Below are 20,154 nucleotides of genomic sequence, written 5' to 3' on the forward strand. Positions count from 1 at the left end.
AAACCTTTGCCACTTCACCAAGGCAACAAAAGGCGGCAAAGCTCTCTGACTTGGCCATGGGCCTACATTCTAAATTCTATTCAAGTGGCCTACCTCTTTAACTGTGTGAATCGGCCTCTGCGGCCAGTCTAACGTTCTTGCTGGGGACAGATTGACTACCATAAGGGTGCTGAGGAGGGTAAAAGCTACCCTTATGAAAGGGCAGATTTGTATCCTAAGAAAAATACAAATTACTTTTAAGTTGTTCTAATGGGAATACATACCTATGCTTTCATAAATAGACGATCTGTCCCTAATCACCTGGATGGGCAAGCCCCATGAGTAAGATGCCAGTTGGAGGCATTAACTATACAAGTCTTAGGTCTATCTACTACACAAATGCTGGCAAAACATCGTTCTCATCAGTCCTTTGCAGACTTCCTAGTACTAAACTGACTTAGCAAGAATTAACTTTCTGGAATCACCAATTTCAGTGATCACTGACTTTTTATGTAGTGACACGGGAAATGAGTTCACTCCATTCTTGTCCATCTTGTTTATTTTCCACCTGAATTCTCATCTGATCAAGGGTTTCATCTTTCTTAACTGCCTCCTTCCCCTAACATGCCCAAACCATCTACATCTAAGAAATCTCAAAAGAATTTGTCAGCATTTTTTCCAAAGTAGAAAAACAAAATAAAAAATAACATATCAAGAAGCCATCAAGTGGTCAATCCGAACTCAAATATCAACAAGCCATCAAATGGTCAATCTGAACTCAAATATAAAATGTAGGCCAAAGGCCAAGTGCTGGGCCCTATGAGGTCATTCAGCGTGAAAAATACGTAATGTTGAAACGATTGTTGGGAGGGGGGTACAAAGTAAGATGGAGGAAAGAGAATATGAAAAGAGGTATAGTAAAAGGAATGAATGCGATTGCCGCTAGGGGCCAAAGGGATACCACAAAAAGCCTTAAATAATGCCTACAGTGCACCACGTAAGGTACACTGATGTCACTAACTCCCTACAGAGATCAAATGGGTCTGGAAGCCAAACTGCCTTACCTATAATCCTTTTGATCAGGTCACAGTTGAGACCTTCAAAATCAAGCAACTGACGGCGAAAAGTTTTTCGTTCTCTTGAGGTAAGAGTAGAGGTTGACAGTATACACCTGGTTTTCTGGAGAGCAGGAAGAAAAAATCTTATGTTGTTGATTTTTCTTTCAAACACATCATTTCATCTCTTACCTACTTAGAATATATACAAGAATGCTCACTTATTTCAGCTCTTTTCTAAAGCTCAAAATATTCATCTTTGTTTGTCCTTCTGGAATATTACAGATCAGGCACCACATAAAAGTTCAAATATTATCAAAGCTGCTATACCAGTTTTCAAGAGGTTAAACCAGACTAATCAAGACTGAAATGTACTTACAATGTATTTATCTGTGTGCTCATCACCGACAAGGTGGTTCAACATCACGTCTCTCCTTCCGTGAACCGCACAAAGGTTACACTTATAGTATGGCTCCCTGTGCTTAGAATGTTTCCGATACTCTTCAACCATCATCAGTCCTAGAAGAAAAGATTCAAAACTATTTAGTCACACTCCACATGAGTAAGAGAGCACTGCTTGCGATGTGCCCTGGGTAGGAAACTGCGATGCTATTTGCAGTATATCCTCCAACACAGATGCATTGCATTTTGCATGCTATTTGCCATGCATCTGGCCTCTTCTCACATACTTGTCCACCTGTTTAACTTTACCTTGTTGGATTTTCAAATCTCACTGGGTATTCACATAAGATGTGTACAAATGAGAAGCATTAAATAATCACTGACCAGGACGGTTACCAGAATCTGGTCACACTGATTACATTCCAGCCCGAGAAGAACCCTCAAAGGATTCAGGGGTCTGGTTAAACAAATCATTTATAAATAAATAAACACAATTATTACATTTTTGGCTGCACTATCATAATCTACTTTTCCCTTTATTTCGACATGGGCAGGGATCCAAAATACTTTACCATTTACATATAATTCATGGAATGTAAACTTAATTTGCTTTACCAGAGAATTATTTTGGACAACAGTTCTGGAGACCTTCAATAGCACTTCAAGTAATTGAAAATAAATTCTGGTTTTATGTTTTTGATAATAATAAAATTTTCAATTTATTGCCCTGTTCCATTGTGGAACCAGACACATTGTTTGGTAAAGAGCATCAGCTTGTTTTATTTAGTGAAAGGACAGGAAATCCTACGCCTGTTATAGAGATTTGGAACCATCTGTATAAAGTGCATAACAAACAAAATGCACATGAGCAGGGAGTTATCCACTCATGAGGGCCAATGCTTTATGAAAGACTGGCATAAACTAACTGTAATTTTTGTTCTCAATTTCTCTTCTATTGAGTTATACTAATTTAGTAAAACAGAGTTACTTTGAAGTACAAAAACTTCAAAGGTATATAATCTTATACAGTATATTAATATGGTTTGTGGTGGTGTTTCTATACATGTTTTTATATAATGCAATTAAATCACATGCTTTTCTGTTTATACACAGTGAGGAAAAATGTGCAAGAGAAAGGCTTAAAGCACACAAACCTTCCATTTTCTCTACAGGGCCAAATCATCCCAAAGTACTGTTTTGCTTTCTTCATCCATTCCTTTCCCTTGCTTTCTGCATGGCTGAGAGCTCCTACACTCTTCCCTTCAAAAATGTTCAATATTTTTCAATATGCAACATAAAATAAATCCTTTAAGATTCTTATGAGTGACCTGAAATTTGACATGGTAGTTTTGTTATGGATTATAATACCCTGCCCCTTTAACACAGCTTTATGAAAAATAATCCCTCATCATTTCAACTCTTCCTTACGTACAGTCTTACCATGCTTCCTTTTGTATTTTTTTTTTTATACATATTTATCAGACCCTATCCATTTCTGTAAGGATACCGAGCTAAACCAATCATTCTTCCTTTTCATTCTTTTTCTTGTTTATAAAATGGAGAACCACGACCAGCCTTGTCATCTATAACATTACTTGCCAAATTCACTTACTCAGGCCTTGTCTGATAAGAGTATTTTCACTTCTCTACAAGAACAACAGGTTTTCTTTCATCATCGAAGACTAACTTTTACTGAATCTCTGTCCTGACTTCAGTTCACTATAAAAACGTTCATGCTCAGCCTTTTCATACTAAAAACACTTCACCTCTTTTGTATTTACCATGACCAAACAATTTTCAATGTTCTGTAATCTACCCAGCTTCACAGATATATAAAGGATCGACTGGTGTTAGCATCAACACAAAATAAAAAAAAAACCAGGTCTAGTTTAGCCAGGACTAGTGTGGAAAGAATTTCAACATATTTCAGCCTAAGGTTGGCAGTTATAATGTAACACATGAGTTTCTGTTTTGGCATATTTTATCATAACAGGGCAAGACTAAGTCAAAGACATTGAACAGCGAGGCAAGAAGAGACAACAGTGAATGGACAAGTGTTAAGCAGTTGGAGGACCAAAAGAACATTGTTAAGAACCTTGTTACTACTTCAAGTGTGGTGCTCAAAGTACATTGTAGTTTTTAAGGATACAGTAAACCAGTAAACCACCCGTATTCGCGTTCTCACGATCTGCGGACTCACCTGTTCGCAGATTTCTCTGTGGAACATATATACACATTATTCGCAGAAAATTCGCTCATTCGTGGTATTTTCCACTGAGAAATGTTCACTAATTACTGTATTTTCATTATAATTTTCCTGACTAAATGCACTTTTTGTGATAAAACTATTAAAATACTCAAGTATAAGCATTTTTAGTTTTTTTTTTGTGTTTGAACTATCAAAACAGGCAGTTCTAAGTGTTTTTAGGGGGGTTTTAAGTATTCGTGGATTTTAGCTATTCGCGGAGGGTGTGGTACACTTGTCCCGCGAATACAGGGGGTTTACTGGAAACCTAAATTTTATAGACTTACCAAACAATATTTGTGGCTTTACATTACCTTTCTATTTTTCTAGCTACAATAAAATATTCTTATAAGACTGACTACCCATTAAATCTTTCAAAAACCATAAATACCATTTTATTTTACAGATCACAAGAATCTACAGATAAGGATCACTCATACCTGTACTTTCATCTGTCGGTTAATGGACACAAATATATGGCAACTTCTAAAAATCGTACATGGCAAATGATAACTAAAATGAAATTTGTTAAAACTTCCATCTAATTCAATTCAATGATTCTAGTATGTAAACACTAATTACCCATAATGCAAACACCTGTGGGCATACCTAAGGTTGGTACAGAGTGTTGCAGAAGTTGATACTGGAGCATACACGAGCAATATTTGTCAAGGCGGTTTGAGGAATGCCTTCCATGCTTGACAACGGGTTCCCTGCTCAAATTCTGAAAGAGAAGCATAATACACTGCCTATGGATGGCTTGTGTCATGATAATTGCATGATTATGAATACAGTACAGACACTTCCCTACTTATGAACATTCAACTTACAAACATTCAGAGATACAAACAAACGGGATCAGATATTAAAACTGTGTTGGGAGCGCTCCCCTTCGCCACCCGTAAGTTCAAATTTTAATTTGCGCACCTATTCTGTACGTACAGTGTATGTACAGTGTATCGTGACTTAGGATGAAATAACATACAGTTCTGTATTGAATTTACTGTATACCATAGTGTACTTCAATAGGAATGAAGAGTACAGTAACCAACATACGAACAATTCAACATACGAACGGCTGTCGGGAAGAACGTACCTCGTTCATAAGTAGGGTGGTGTCTGTACACAGTTTGGGTAAGCTAGCCCATTGTGACAATGGTCTTGAATACGAACTTTTGCTTGCGAATAGTGTATTTTTTCATGTTTAAAAAATACTTATTGCATACAGAAGTCATGGGTATGTATTTCTTTGAATTCTACCACGCACAAGTTGGCCAAAGCTAAGCTATGCAAACTTACATAAACACAAGTGCATAGAATTGACAAAAACAAGATTATAACCACATTTTTGATGCAGCACATTCCCTGGACCTATTGGTGTGCTTAATGAGGGGTTACTGTACTGATTTTACATAGAACAACACCTCAAGTGCGCATGAGGTGTAACTAAATGGGAATAATGAAAAGATGAAGTCAGCAACTTATGAAGTCTGAATGTTTCTGTTATCTATCAGAAGAGAGAATCTATGAACTAAAACAGAAACTAAAATAGCTTTAAAAAGTAAGATTTTGTTATTATACTTGAAATACCATGCACAACATGGCATTAATATAAATCTCCAACATCCTTACTATGTATTGTATAAAAATAATTTCAAAGAATCAATACATAAAAATCTTTGGTACCTTCTGATGAGTTCCAGAATTGTGGTGTTCCATCATAGCTTTCTCGGATGTCATCTCCTTTTGACAAACCTGGAAAAAGTAGAAAGGTTCAGAAATTCCCACATATTCAAAAATTAAAGTCTTGGTTTTACTCCTAGAAACAGTATCTAGGCATCTTATCTGAGGAGCATGTTGCCTGAAAATCTGAGAAATAAGAATGTGTATTTATCAAAAACTGATATATAAGCTTCCACCTCAAAGAAATAGCAGCAGTGCATGACCACATCCTTTTCAGTTAAGAAGCCTCTGTTCTTGACATTTGTCAAGCACCTGCCCCATGAAGCTTGCCCTATAAGACAGTCCCTAATCTAACTATGAAATCAGTCTTGCCATGAATGCATACCAATAGTTTTTTCTTAGTAGCAGAGAGGCAAAGCCATTAATCACACTAGCACAATGATCAACAAGCTGATGATAAGCCTACTGAAAATTAAACTTGACAAGAAGACATATACGTACTTGACAAAAGAACACCATACGCTTTGAGAAGTCGATCCTGATGACAAACTCTCGACCATACAGGATGTCTAGAATTAAAGGGAGACAAAAAAATTACGCTACAATCAAAAGACAAGACAGGAAGCAACATTATAAGCGTACATACAGTATTACAATAGAAAAAATCAAACTAGTAGAAATCCGCCATCAATAGTTTTTGCTGGATTTTCCCTTTGTGGAGTTGCATGTGAAAGGACTTCCACTTTCAGTGTCTTCTGCTAAATTCCCATCTGGTCCTCGTCTTGATCTGTGCCATTATCCATGAGTTTCTGGGACTTCCATCCAGTCTTTGTCCTGATACTTCCCTATCTGTCACTGTTTAACTAATTGTCAGCAGACAATGACAAACAAATATGCCATATATCAGAGAAAGAGAGAGAGGGAGAGAGTGCAAGGTACCCTCTTCTACATGCTCAAAGCCAACAGACAACTACACACAAATATGCCATATATGAAGTATAGGTTTTGAATAAGTTCCAGTACACATTTCTTAACGTCTATTTCTTTCATAATACCTTGGTAATGTCCGCACGTACAGGCTTAGATCAAATGTTTATAACATTCTAAATATTGTTCGTTTCTTTCATAACATCACAGTACACAATTTGTATTACACAAACACAAACCATTTCGAGATACAGTTAAGTAACCAAACATGACGTAGATGTACGAACATATGTGCACACAATTTCAATCCTGTAATATATGTACACCCCTGTATTTCAGTAACTTGTTTATTAAACCTTTTGGTATAATTTAATGAATGTACTATTATAGTCTTGGTGTAGTGCTGGACTAATGAAGCAGAAACAATAAGTTTGCTAGAGAGTATGGCAAAAGTGGGCTCCAGGTGTCTAAGTGTATTTTGGATATCTTATAAAAGCTTTGAATAATTGTTTTGTAAGACTCATGGAATCATGCACAGGTACCAATTGCATTTATTCTACAACTGACTGGATATGCTGTGTTGACTGCTTTTGATTCAGCATAGCTTCAGGTGAAGGTAGGATTATGCAGGCATACATTTCGAGAGATTATCAATTTTACGTGCTAACACGGAGAAAAACTTTTTATCTCAGAAAGGCATCAGCCCTATGTATTCTGAGCTAATAATGGATTTACTGGGTGTACATTAGGAAAGAGAAAGAGAGCGAGAGTGATTAAATGGAACATTATATAAAAACTTGAATTGCATTACTTACTAACAGCCACCTGGAACATATCTTTCATGTGCAAAGCGTATGCCATATCTGAGAACTTGATCATCACATCTTTGGCCGAGTGCTGGGGATAAAAGAAAGAAAAAAAAAATTCTTGGTATGCAAAAAAAAAAAAAAATGACCAAATACCCTGACTTTAATATGTTCTCCTTTGCAAAGGCCCAAACATAAAAGGCCACACACTTTAATACGTCACACAAAAAGCCAGACATGCAATTCCACTTTGTTAAGTAAGCCACTAGTATGAGCCATCACAAATCATATGCAAATAAAGAGTGAAAAAATGTACAAGTTATAAATTTTTTTTTTCAATGCCTGCAAACAGAAGGGAATAAAGGGGCTGAGCCTTAGCATATGTAAATCATCCCCTCAATAAAAAAAAATCTCTACCACTGCAGTGATTTTGTTCTTTACAACGATACAAACTACAACCATGTTGTGATATAAACTAACAATAATTCACCTGCAGCCTGATAACACTCACCAGGCCACAGTTTCCCCACATTTATTAGCATGGTTTGATGACTGTTTCCACCTACTAGCAAGCTTTGGAAGTATCACTGTACCCATGTTTCCAGTTTCCATTTCTGACAATATTCTGCCCTTTACGATGCAAATGAAGTACCTTCCTTCCTTCTTCAACTGTTCTTTTTCTTATTTCTTTTGGTAAGAGGACAATACGGACAATAGGATGCCCTGAATGTTGGTCTGTGCATTAAAATAAGTTACAGAGTTGCACCAGGATTAAAGCTACCCAAATATCAACAAAATCCTTCAAATTAAATATATCTTTAATACTATAGCTCTGGAGTCAATGAATGTATGTGCTCAATACAGTTTCAAACAAGACTGTTTCAGAAAAAATACATAAGATTAAGCACACAAGAAAAAGTCACATTGCAAGTGGTGGCTTTTCATTCCTACCGATATGTAATTCATTTTACTACTCAAATGATTGTTTCAAATGCTTCAGACATGCTTTTCTTGCAACACTTTTGATTTACAGAGCCCCAAGTGTGGCAATTCGTGGTTATGACCAAGCAACAAGACTTTTTCTTTATTTATTCATTGCACTCAAAGCCACTAAAGTCCATACAATTCCTGTATTGCCCCACAATCATTACAATAATGAGGTTTGTCGGGAGCAAAAAAGTGTACATACCTCATCATACGGTCTTCTGAGGGCCATATTGTCTTGTCAGCAGGTGATCTGAAGGAAAATGTACAAAAATAAATGCTGTTCGTTAGAAAATACAGAAACTGGAATATCCTTCCTCAAACCCAAGTAATTATAATTCTGTATGACACTAATTAAAAAGTCAAACAAGATTTCAGATTTTATTCAGCAACTTTTATGAAAATGAATTTATCACAAAAATTTGAAAAAGTTTAATGATTAATATATAAATTTCCAATTGAAAGCAAATCTAAAATTTATGGAAATACCTAACATCTGAGGCTCAAACAGACAACACAATCAGTTAATTCTGACTGTCAAGAATGTAACTGCCATATGTAGTTCACAGTTTAGAATACTATACATCTAGAAATGAATAACTTTCCTTTTAAGACATCTGCTCAAAGTGTAAAGTTAGCCGACCCAGAGTTTGTGAATGAAGTTAAGACGGAACTGTTTTTTAAGATAATTGGGTATAGCTAATTGTTTATGGTATATCTTGATGCTTCAAATTGCATAGCTGTGATGGGCATGCCATGTTCAGCAAGCTTTTGTTTCTGCATGAGTTATGTGCAAATCACTATCAGTATACAGTCGACCCCTGCCTATTTGCGATTTCACGGACTCACTGATTTGTGGATTTCTCTATGGAACAAACATACACATTATTCTCGGAAAATTCGCCTATTTGCGGGCATTTTTCATGAGAAATATTCGCTAATTACTGTATTTTCATATCATTTTCATGATTAAATGCACTTTTTATGGTAAAACTATTAAAATACTCTGGTATAAGCAATTTTAGAGGGTCGTTTGTCTTTGAACTATCAAAATAGGCAGTTCTAAACATTTTTAGAGGAGTGTCAAGTATTCGCGGATTTTAGCTATTCGCTAAGTTATTATGTTGAAAAAAAAAAAAGTTTCTGACTTTAAAATTAATTTGGCATTGCTGATTTATAGTCTTGCATGAATATCAACCACCGATTTCTTATTTTGAAATGACGAAAAAAGTGTTAAAGAGTCGCGCACACTATTTCTGTGGGTGGCCGCCAGCTTAAAAGCTGATCAAAGACGTAGGATATTTCAATAGAGTTGCGTCCTAACCTAATCTAGGGCGCAACGCTCTGACCTGGACCCCAAAGTGACGCAGTCAGAGAAGAACGTCCTGTCCTGTGCCCAACTGTTCTGCAGGATTACCGAAACAATTTACAAACATATTTATCTCCATCTATGCCGTCCTTAATCAGCCGCTGCATGTAGGCCTACCCAGGTCCCAGGGTTTGCCTACTACTCTTCCCAAAACAGCAATTAGTAACCTAGGTCTAAGCCTGGCTACCTAACATTATCAGAGGTGGCTGACCGTATCTTAGGCCTATTAGATGTGTCTGTTGAACCACAGACAGTTTACTGCGGTCCTACTAGGCCTAGTTAACAGTTTTATAGTTATTTCCACTGCGACGACATTTATGAGACAGAATGCGAGAATTTTACCTACTTTATCATGCAAATAGGCCTATCATCTGATTTTGACTATCAGACCTAGGTCGATGATGGGATACCTAAAAACAATAAAGTAGGCCTATTAGCCTTCTAGGTCTATTATCTACACCCATCCATGAATAAATTCACATTAACAACCGAATATGGAGTTATCATCTTTCACTAACCTATAATAATACAAAAAACGTACAGTCTTACAGACATACTTAGGCTTACAGGCTAATAATATCGTAGCTAGTAGGCCTAGCCTACTAGGCCTAAACAAGCAACGGAGGCCTGGAAGCAAGTGACCGCAGTAAATAAGGAGCCACTAGCCTATACAAATGGGGAGAGGGACCTATGGACCAACTAACTTACGATTTTAAGGCTAGGCCTATCACCATTCATTGGGCTGTAGGCCTAAAACAGTTTTTAAGCGTACGAGATTAGGCCTATTAAAACTGAAGTTTTCTACGATTTTGTTGAAAATATGAGAGATTTCCAAGTAAAGTTCTTTTAAATGAAGGAGAAATCATTCAAATGTGACCGTAAATGGCTAAATAGGCAATTGCAGCCATAGGCCTAGGTCCGACTTGCGCCGAAAGGGCGTATCCTGCTTCAAGCAACTTGAAATAAAAGGCGGTTTTTAATTACTTTTCACGATTGCTGCTGCTTTAAATTCTCCTATTTCCTCGTAGGGGAGTTTATCATAACTCTGTGGCCATTAATATACAAAAATAATACACATTCTTCACACTAATATACACAAAAACAACGACTCTTACCAATCAACTCGACGAACTGACAGATCTGGGGAAGGTTATCTAATAGTAGTAGTAGCAGGAGGGATTTTCCTCTGAAACGGCTCATCCCTTGCTCCCTTTTTTTTTTATTCCTCTTTTGTTTGCGTTTGTTTAAGTTTTTCTGTATCCGTAAAGCCACAATTCTTTTATGAATTCTTCCATATTTTTAATTTCACCCTTCGGCAGCAGATCTGCAAATATAAAAGTATATTAGCTATCAATTCCTCTTTATTTTCCTGATGTTTCAAGTTTTCGTTTTTTTTCCCTGACAGCGCAAACATTTTTGTAGTAGTAGTAGTAGTAGTAGTAGTAGTAGTAGTAGTAATGGTAATAGCAGACGGGATTTGTCACTGAAACTTCTCCCTTGCCTGTTCTATTCATCCTTATCGTTTCTGTAATGCCATATATATTATTTTTTATATAGCTAGTCTTCGTTGTTGGTAGGGTTTGCCTTTGTAACAGCTCCCGATTTCGTTCTTATTTTGTTTGAGCTTGTGATGGTTTCAGTTTAATTTGCTTACGGTTCCATGTGCTTTTGATAAATTCTTTCATAATTTAATTAAATTCATTCTCTAACTAAATCTATGGAAACTAAATAAAGTATTAGCTGAAGTGGAGCTGGAAGAGAAGTCAAATGTAAGTCAGTAAGCAAGAAACTGACTTCTGCATGAAACTTAACTGATCAAATATTGTTGTATGTCTAGAAATAAACTAAGAGGTGCTCAAATTTTCATTTTCTTCACATTGTAAGCATTTGTTTTTTTTACATTTCAATCTTTTTCTGATGCTAGCTCTAACCTATCTAATCTACATCAACTTATTTACATTAATTTTCTATGTTATCTTTCCTGGTTTCTTCTTTTATGCTTTTTTGAATTTCCTACAGACGTTCAATGTTGGATTTTTATTTATCTCCCTTCCACTTAACTTTACGTCTTAACTGTTTATGGTTCCTTTGATTGTTTATTTGTTTTTTCTTTAAGTTGACTTACATTCGTAAATTCTTTGACTGACAAAGCCAAGGCGTTCTTTGTTGTCATACTGGTTCATGGTAATCTCACACAGGAGAATTTCTGTTACTGTTAAGAGTGTGCTGCAGATCAAATAGTTTATTTTTCATACCTGATTAGGCCTAATGTTGCATAACATCAACTACCTAGAGACCAGCTTTGTTCTGTAACTGACTAGGCCTAGCATCGGTAGTAATGCTGCTCAACTAGCGAGCAACTATTCGTCTGTTGATTTAAAGCTAGGTTTATTTTTTCTGCTTACAAACCTGCCTTCCTCTCGTTAATTGTATCGTAGGTAATTAAATGTTTTTGTCTAAATGCATCTTTATTATATTGTTCAAATCGTGCAACATCTTACAGCAAACTGGAGAGAAGAACTCGTATTTATAGCACCATACTGAATTTTTGCCCTATTTCACACATATACAGAATTATATTATTATTTTGGTTTATGAGGATAAATATTATTCCTTTCCCACTTCTGACGCTAACGATAGATGCGATGATATGTATATAAGGTTTCAGAAGCTGTTATGTTGCTTTCAAAAGTTTCTCATTCCAGGTTCTTGAACCGTGCGCCGTCTTGAGGCCGGAAGAAGCAGAGGTAATTTATGACTTCACCACGAGGCCAGTCTCGCATGCATAGCTGGAAAGAAGAAGAAATTATTCCTAGGAAATATGAACTTTAAACGACAAAGAAGGCCTGACAGGGCGACCAGACGCACAAACACAGCACGGTAAAGCGTGAGCAGACTTAAATAATCACCTTTTCGATAGTCTTATCAAATTATTGCACGAAAGAAGACATCAGTTATTAGATAAAAAGGAAAAAAAAAGGTGATCTGGCTAATCTGACGAGCCTAGCTTTTGTAATCTTAAACAGTATTATTATCACGAAGTATATAACTAGATCATCTAGAATCATAATTAATTCTGACATGGATGTCCTTAGATGGAGAGTGAAATGTTACAAGAAAAGCTGAAGAAGTTTTACAAATCCGCAGAAGCTTAGACAGCATGGGTAAAAAGTAATAGTCAGAAAGTATTGTAGCTGGAAGCTTAGCGATGTTGCAAAGAGCCATTAATTTTGCAAACAGTACGCCAAGCAAGGTAGCATGTAGGCAGTAATCTTACGCAATATGATAATCAGGTACAAGGGGTTCATTGTACACAAAAACGGTAAACTCTTATAAAGAAGTAGTCTCATTAAAAGTGGTAAGTATTTGTTTCCAGAACTCGCGAATAAGAGAAGCATTTGCATCTGACAAAATGCTTCTATTTGAGAGTTGTAAAGTCTGAAATATTCGACAACTTTATGAACTGTTGCCCTGGGCCTATGAAATCTATCAAGAGCTTAATAACTAAAGAAGTCTAGTACATACGAAAGGTTTCAGTACAGTAAGTTTTGCGCAAAATAATTTTGACTGATGAAGGGGGTCACAACAGAAATCTCTGTCGACTCTGCAATGGAAGTTCAAGCACTAATTAATGTTGGTCCTAAGACCTGATAAATAAAGAGAGGAGTCAGAACAGTTGCAGAAACAGACTTTGAAGCCAATGACCAAAGGGTCATACTGGCGCCCCAAAGGACAACCGACCAAGTAAGAATTCTCAGCTTTTCACACCACGAGGAAACTCACTAGTTATCATTAGAGCACCCCTCGTCGTTCCACAGGTAACCTTCCTTCTTGCGCATTTCGACGCAGTCTTCCGAGCTGAGGAATCCGTTGTTGGGCTCTCCACTGGCAAATCTGAGCAAAGATAATAAAGACGAATGAAAGGGAAGGTCAGGCACTATGACATGGAAAAGAATTTATATGTTTCAATGAGGAATTTGCAATGGAATCTTACGCCCTGTAACTGGAGGTTTCCCCTGAAGACCAAACAAAGGTTCCTTCTCTGGCTCTGTCATTGTAACCGATCCATGTGTTGTCGCGCAGAAGACCTTCAGAGGAATGGAAAGTGTTATTTAGTTCTAGGTGATTTAGTAAGATGCCCAAAGAGTTAAGAGAGAGAGAGAGAGAGAGAGAAAAAAAGTGAAATATTACAGAGGACAAAAGATGCACAAATTCAATAAAACCTGTGAAAATGCAGGCCAGGATTTCAAAACAAACTATGATCTCTGAGAACACGCAAAGTGCCCGCCTGGTGGCCCTTAAGATTTTAGAGAAGAGTAGGACGTGAAGTATAGGCTACACTTTTTCATTTGCAGTCAGGGTAATTATAGTTGCAAATTTCTTTGTTGAGGAAGTCTACAAGAATTTCTCTCGTGGAATAACTGTCATAGTTACAAGTGAATAACTGGCAACTGTTATTCCAGCGAAGGAAACTTTTCCCGGTTTTATAAGATTTAGGCAAGTTTCATTTGCCCCTCTGCTATAATGCTTTGGAAATTCACGAAGAGTGTTTGAAGTGGCAATATGGTACTTAATGTGACGTAACATTTTATTATTATTTTTATGGGTATGTTATAACTTTCAAGATTAAATTCTGTACTCACTTTTAAGGTAGTTTTGCTCAGCTGACGAGCTGATCGTGACGTAGGAACCACCGATGTTCTTGCAATATTTTTCTCCTGATTCCCAGGAGCCTTTAACCGTAGAGATGCGGTAGCAGGAGTCAGCAAATCTCGACCATCCGTTAGGACACACGAAGACTGGAGCAGGTGTTGTGGTGGTAGTAGTGGTGGAAGTTGTAGTGGTTCTTGTAGTTGTGGTACTAGTGGTAGTAGGTGCAGCTGTGGTACTTGTAGTGGTAGATGCAGCTGTGGTACTTGTGGTGGTAGGTGCAGCTGTGGTAGTTGTAGTCGTAGGTTCATTATCAACAACTGGTACTTTCTGTTCTGAGTTGTTGGCCTCTCCGTTGTTGACGCAGCCTTGGTTGGTTGTTTCTTCAGGTGCCTCTGTCTCTCGGACGCTGGTTGTGGTTGTGTCTCCTTCTGGAGAAGTTGCAGGTTCAGTGACAGCAGATGATACGTTAGTTGCTTTATCTTTGCCTGACCCTGAGTCATCAGAATGATCCTGTGAACTTGTAGTGGTGGTAGGAGTCCCCTCTTCAGGTGTAGCTGTTTCTGAGGTGACCGACAAAGTACTAGTTTTGAGTGAATTGTCATCTTCTATAGTGGAGGCTTCCGAAGTAGTTGTTTTTGTACCTATAATTGTTGTTGATTCAGTTGTTATTCCATTGCTGGTGCTACCTGTTGCTGATGTAATTTCACCATATGAAACTGAAGACCCAGATGGAGATGTGAATTCAGTTGCTGAGACTGAGGATCCTGTTCTGTAGGTTGTTTCAAATTCTGAAATATATTCTCCTGAAGCAGTAGTTATTCCATTGCTGGTGCTACCTGTTGCTGATGTAATTTCACCATATGAAACTGAAGACCCAGATGGAGATGTGAATTCAGTTGCTGAGACTGAGGATCCTGTTCCGTAGGTTGTGTCAAATTCTGAAATATATTCTCCTGAAGCAGTTGTTATTCCATTGCTGGTGCTACCTGTTGCTGATGTAATTTCACCATATGAAACTGAAGACCCAGATGGAGATGTGAATTCAGTTGCTGAGACTGAGGATCCTGTTCTGTAGGTTGTGTCAAATTCTGAAACATATTCTCCTGAAGCAGTAGTTATTCCATTGCTGGTGCTACCTGTTGCTGATGTAATTTCACCATATGAAACTGAAGACCCAGATGGAGATGTGAATTCAGTTGCTGAGACTGAGGATCCTGTTCTGTAGGTTGTTTCAAATTCTGAAATATATTCTCCTGAAGCAGTAGTTATTCCATTGCTGGTGCTACCTGTTGCTGATGTAATTTCACCATATGAAACTGAAGACCCAGATGGAGATGTGAATTCAGTTGCTGAGACTGAGGATCCTGTTCCGTAGGTTGTGTCAAATTCTGAAATATATTCTCCTGAAGCAGTTGTTATTCCATTGCTGGTGCTACCTGTTGCTGATGTAATTTCACCATATGAAACTGAAGACCCAGATGGAGATGTGAATTCAGTTGCTGAGACTGAGGATCCTGTTCTGTAGGTTGTGTCAAATTCTGAAACATATTCTCCTGAAGCAGTAGTTATTCCATTGCTGGTGCTACCTGTTGCTGATGTAATTTCACCATATGAAACTGAAGACCCAGATGGAGATGTGAATTCAGTTGCTGAGACTGAGGATCCTGTTCCGTAGGTTGTGTCAAATTCTGAAATATATTCTCCTGAAGCAGTAGTTATTCCATTGCTGGTGCTACCTGTTGCTGATGTAATTTCACCATATGAAACTGAAGACCCAGATGGAGATGTGAATTCAGTTGCTGAGACTGAGGATCCTGTTCTGTAGGTTGTGTCAAATTCTGAAACATATTCTCCTGAAGCAGTAGTTATTCCATTGCTGGTGCTACCTGTTGCTGATGTAATTTCACCATATGAAACTGAAGACCCAGATGGAGATGTGAATTCAGTTGCTGAGACTGAGGATCCTGTTCCGTAGGTTGTGTCAAATTCTGAAACATATTCTCCTGAAGCAGTAGTTATTCCATTGCTGGTGCTACCTGCTGCTGATGTAATTTCACCATATGAAACTGAAGACCCAGATGGAGATGTGAATTCAGTTGCTGAGACTGAGGATCCTGTTCCGTAGGTTGTGTCAAATTCTGAAACATATTCTCCTGAAGCAGTAGTTATTCCATTGCTGGTGCTACCTGTTGCTGATGTAATTTCACCATATGAAACTGAAGACCCAGATGGAGATGTGAATTCAGTTGCTGAGACTGAGGATCCTGTTCCGTAGGTTGTGTCAAATTCTGAAACATATTCTCCTGAAGCAGTAGTTATTCCATTGCTGGTGCTACCTGTTGCTGATGTAATTTCACCATATGAAACTGAAGACCCAGATTGAGATGTGAATTCAGTTGCTGAGACTGAGGATCCTGTTCCGTAGGTTGTGTCAAATTCTGAAACATATTCTCCCGAAGCAGTAGTTATTCCATTGCTGGTGCTACCTGCTGCTGATGTAATTTCACCATATGAAACTGAAGACCCAGATGGAGATGTGAATTCAGTTGCTGAGACTGAGGATCCTGTTCCGTAGGTTGTGTCAAATTCTGAAACATATTCTCCTGAAGCAGTAGTTATTCCATTGCTGGTGCTACCTGTTGCTGATGTAATTTCACCATATGAAACTGAAGACCCAGATGGAGATGTGAATTCAGTTGCTGAGACTGAGGATCCTGTTCCGTAGGTTGTGTCAAATTCTGAAACATATTCTCCTGAAGCAGTAGTTATTCCATTGTTGGTGCTACCTGTTGCTGATGTAATTTCACCATATGAAACTGAAGACCCAGTTGGAGATGTGAATTCAGTTGCTGAGACTGAGGATCCTGTTCCATAGGTTGTTCCAAATTCTGAAACATATTCTCCAGAAGCAGTAGTTATTCCATTGTTGGTGCTACCTGTTGCTGATGTAATTTCACCATATGAAACTGAAGACCCAGATGGAGATGTGAATTCAGTTGCTGAGACTGAGGATCCTGTTCTGTAGGTTGTGTCAAATTCTGAAATATATTCTCCTGAAGCAGTAGTTATTCCATTGCTGGTGCTACCTGTTGCTGATGTAATTTCACCATATGAAACTGAAGACCCAGATGGAGATGTGAATTCAGTTGCTGAGACTGAGGATCCTGTTCCATAGGTTGTTCCAAATACTGAAACATATTCTCCAGAAGCAGTAGTTATTCCATTGTTGGTGCTACCTGTTGCTGATGTAATTTCACCATATGAAACTGAAGACCCAGATGGAGATGTGAATTCAGTTGCTGAGACTGAGGATCCTGTTCCGTAGGTTGTGTCAAATTCTGAAACATATTCTCCTGAAGCAGTAGTTATTCCATTGCTGGTGCTACCTGTTGCTGATGTAATTTCACCATATGAAACTGAAGACCCAGATGGAGATGTGAATTCAGTTGCCGAGACTGAGGATCCTGTTCCGTAGGTTGTGTCAAATTCTGAAACATATTCTCCAGAAGCAGTAGTTATTCCATTGTTGGTGCTACCTGTTGCTGATGTAATTTCACCATATGAAACTGAAGACCCAGATGGAGATGTGAATTCAGTTGCTGAGACTGAGGATCCTGTTCCGTAGGTTGTTTCAAATCCTGAAATATATTCTCCTGAAGCAGTTGTTATTCCATTGCTGGTGCTACCTGTTGCTGATGTAATTTCACCATATGAAACTGAAGACCCAGATGGAGATGTGAATTCAGTTGCTGAGACTGAGGATCCTGTTCCGTAGGTTGTTTCAAATTCTGAAACATATTCTCCAGAAGCAGTAGTTATTCCATTGCTGGTGCTACCTGTTGCTGATGTAATTTCACCATATGAAACTGAAGACCCAGATGGAGATGTGAATTCAGTTGCTGAGACTGAGGATCCTGTTCCATAGGTTGTGTCAAATTCTGAAATATATTCTCCTGAAGCAGTAGTTATTCCATTGTTGGTGCTACCTGTTGCTGATGTAATTTCACCATATGAAACTGAAGACCCAGATGGAGATGTGAATTCAGTTGCTGAGACTGAGGATCCTGTTCCGTAGGTTGTTTCAACTTCTGAAACATATTCTCCTGAAGCAGTAGTTATTCCATTGCTGGTGCTACCTGTTGCTGATGTAATTTCACCATATGAAACTGAAGACCCAGATGGAGATGTGAATTCAGTTGCTGAGACTGAGGATCCTGTTCCGTAGGTTGTTTCAAATCCTGAAATATATTCTCCCGAAGCAGTTGTTATTCCATTGCTGGTGCTACCTGTTGCTGATGTAATTTCACCATATGAAACTGAAGACCTAGATGGAGATGTGAATTCAGTTGCTGAGACTGAGGATCCTGTTCCGTAGGTTGTTTCAAATCCTGAAATATATTCTCCTGAAGCAGTAGTTATTTCACTGCTGGTGCTACCTGTTGCTGATGTAATTTCACCGTATGAAACTGAAGACCCAGATGGAGATGTGAATTCAGTTGCTGAGACTGAGGATCCTGTTCCGTAGGTTGTTTCAAATTCTGAAACATATTCTCCTGAAGCAGTAGTTATTTCACTGCTGGTGCTACCTGTTGCTGATGTAATTTCACCGTATGAAACTGAAGACCCAGATGGAGATGTGAATTCAGTTGCTGAGACTGATGATCCTGTTCCGTAGGTTGTTTCAAATTCTGAAACATATTCTCCTGAAGCAGTAGTTATTCCATTGCTGGTGCTACCTGTTGCTGATGTAATTTCACCGTATGAAACTGAAGACCCAGATGGAGATGTGAATTCAGTTGCTGAGACTGAGGATCCTGTTCCGTAGGTTGTTCCAAATTCTGAAACATATTCTCCTGAAGCAGTAGTTATTCCATTGCTGGTGCTACCTGTTGCTGATGTAATTTCACCATATGAAACTGAAGACCCAGATGGAGATGTGAATTCAGTTGCTGAGACTGAGGATCCTGTTCCATAGGTTGTTTCAAATTCTGAAACATATTCTCCTGAAGCAGTAGTTATTCCATTGCTGGTGCTACCTGTTGCTGATGTAATTTCACCATATGAAACTGAAGACCCAGATTGAGATGTGAATTCAGTTGCTGAGACTGAGGATCCTGTTCCGTAGGTTGTTTCAAATTCTGAAACATATTCTCCTGAAGCAGTAGTTATTCCATTGCTGGTGCTACCTGTTGCTGATGTAATTTCACCATATGAAACTGAAGACCCAGATTGAGATGTGAATTCAGTTGCTGAGACTGAGGATCCTGTTCCGTATGTTGTTCCAAATTCTGAAACATATTCTCCTGAAGCAGTAGTTATTCCATTGCTGGTGCTACCTGTTGCTGATGTAATTTCACCATATGAAACTGAAGACCCAGATTGAGATGTGAATTCAGTTGCTGAGACTGAGGATCCTGTGGCATATGATTCCTCGGTCCCACTCGTGGAGGAGGTCTGAAGTGTTGCTGGGTACGAATCGCAGATGCCGCTCTCATCTCGAAAGCTTGCTAGGAGATCTTCATCTGTAGGGAACCATTCCTGTTTTAATATTTTGTTCACAGCTTTCCCTCTGGTACTTTCCAAGAGGAATATTGTTAAATGTTTTTAAATCACTGCATCCTTGAAACTGTTAATTAATCACCTACCTGAGACTGATTCGACAAGACTGCATAAGACGCCAGAGTTGGTGTACTGCATTTCCACCATGAGTCCAAATGGCGAGAGTGCAGGTGGCCTCTTGTAGACAGATCCTGCTGACCACGTCTTGAACAGATAGAAATAATGTCACAAATTCACTATCATCTTTTACAAATCTTCAAAAAACTTTCGAATTTTAGGAACACTGAATGGGAATGAGTACTTTTTTCCTATTATACTTTAGAGTAATGTCGTGAGAATAGAGTTTCTGGCTTCTTATAGAGTATAGTGTTGTTAAACTCTGCTAAAAATAAGCCAATCTTTGTAGCAAAGTCCAAGCCATGTAAGTGCACGTTAGTGTCTTTTTGTTATCACGAGTTTATTTGACTCCAAATCTACAAAAATATAGAAAAA

The 20,154-nt window shown here is 38.2% G+C and overlaps 2 protein-coding genes across 7 annotated transcripts in view; both read right to left on the reverse strand.

Annotated features, from left to right (window-relative positions):
• The window catches only part of LOC136834848 (uncharacterized), a 25,484-nt gene extending 14,664 nt beyond the window's left edge, over positions 1 to 10,820 (reverse strand). The window contains exons 1-8 of one of the 4 annotated variants that reach the window (XM_067097633.1): positions 10,566 to 10,820; positions 8,287 to 8,334; positions 7,107 to 7,188; positions 5,866 to 5,933; positions 5,368 to 5,436; positions 4,291 to 4,405; positions 1,414 to 1,553; positions 1,044 to 1,158 (exon numbers count right to left, since the gene is read on the reverse strand). In XM_067097633.1, coding sequence (XP_066953734.1) covers positions 1,044 to 1,158; positions 1,414 to 1,553; positions 4,291 to 4,405; positions 5,368 to 5,436; positions 5,866 to 5,933; positions 7,107 to 7,188; positions 8,287 to 8,313 — 616 coding nt within the window. In that variant the 5' untranslated portion in view covers positions 8,314 to 8,334; positions 10,566 to 10,820. Of the gene's footprint in view, positions 1 to 1,043; positions 1,159 to 1,413; positions 1,554 to 4,290; positions 4,406 to 5,367; positions 5,437 to 5,865; positions 5,934 to 7,106; positions 7,189 to 8,286; positions 8,335 to 10,434 lie in introns of all 4 variants that reach the window. The other 3 variants (XM_067097630.1, XM_067097632.1, XM_067097634.1) reach the window with 3 other exon arrangements.
• Positions 10,821 to 11,889: 1,069 nt separating this feature from the next.
• LOC136834849 (streptococcal hemagglutinin-like) overlaps positions 11,890 to 20,154 on the reverse strand; it is a 9,887-nt gene continuing 1,622 nt past the window's right edge. The window contains exons 3-8 of one of the 3 annotated variants that reach the window (XM_067097636.1): positions 19,749 to 19,866; positions 17,640 to 19,625; positions 14,094 to 17,489; positions 13,445 to 13,538; positions 13,234 to 13,344; positions 11,890 to 12,239 (exon numbers count right to left, since the gene is read on the reverse strand). In XM_067097636.1, the coding sequence (XP_066953737.1) occupies positions 12,203 to 12,239; positions 13,234 to 13,344; positions 13,445 to 13,538; positions 14,094 to 17,489; positions 17,640 to 19,625; positions 19,749 to 19,866 (5,742 nt within the window). In that variant the 3' untranslated portion in view covers positions 11,890 to 12,202. Of the gene's footprint in view, positions 12,240 to 13,233; positions 13,345 to 13,444; positions 13,539 to 14,093; positions 19,626 to 19,748; positions 19,867 to 20,154 lie in introns of all 3 variants that reach the window. The other 2 variants (XM_067097637.1, XM_067097635.1) reach the window with 2 other exon arrangements.

This window comes from Macrobrachium rosenbergii, chromosome 54, assembly GCF_040412425.1.
Source record: "Macrobrachium rosenbergii isolate ZJJX-2024 chromosome 54, ASM4041242v1, whole genome shotgun sequence".
Lineage (NCBI taxonomy): Eukaryota > Metazoa > Arthropoda > Malacostraca > Decapoda > Palaemonidae > Macrobrachium > Macrobrachium rosenbergii.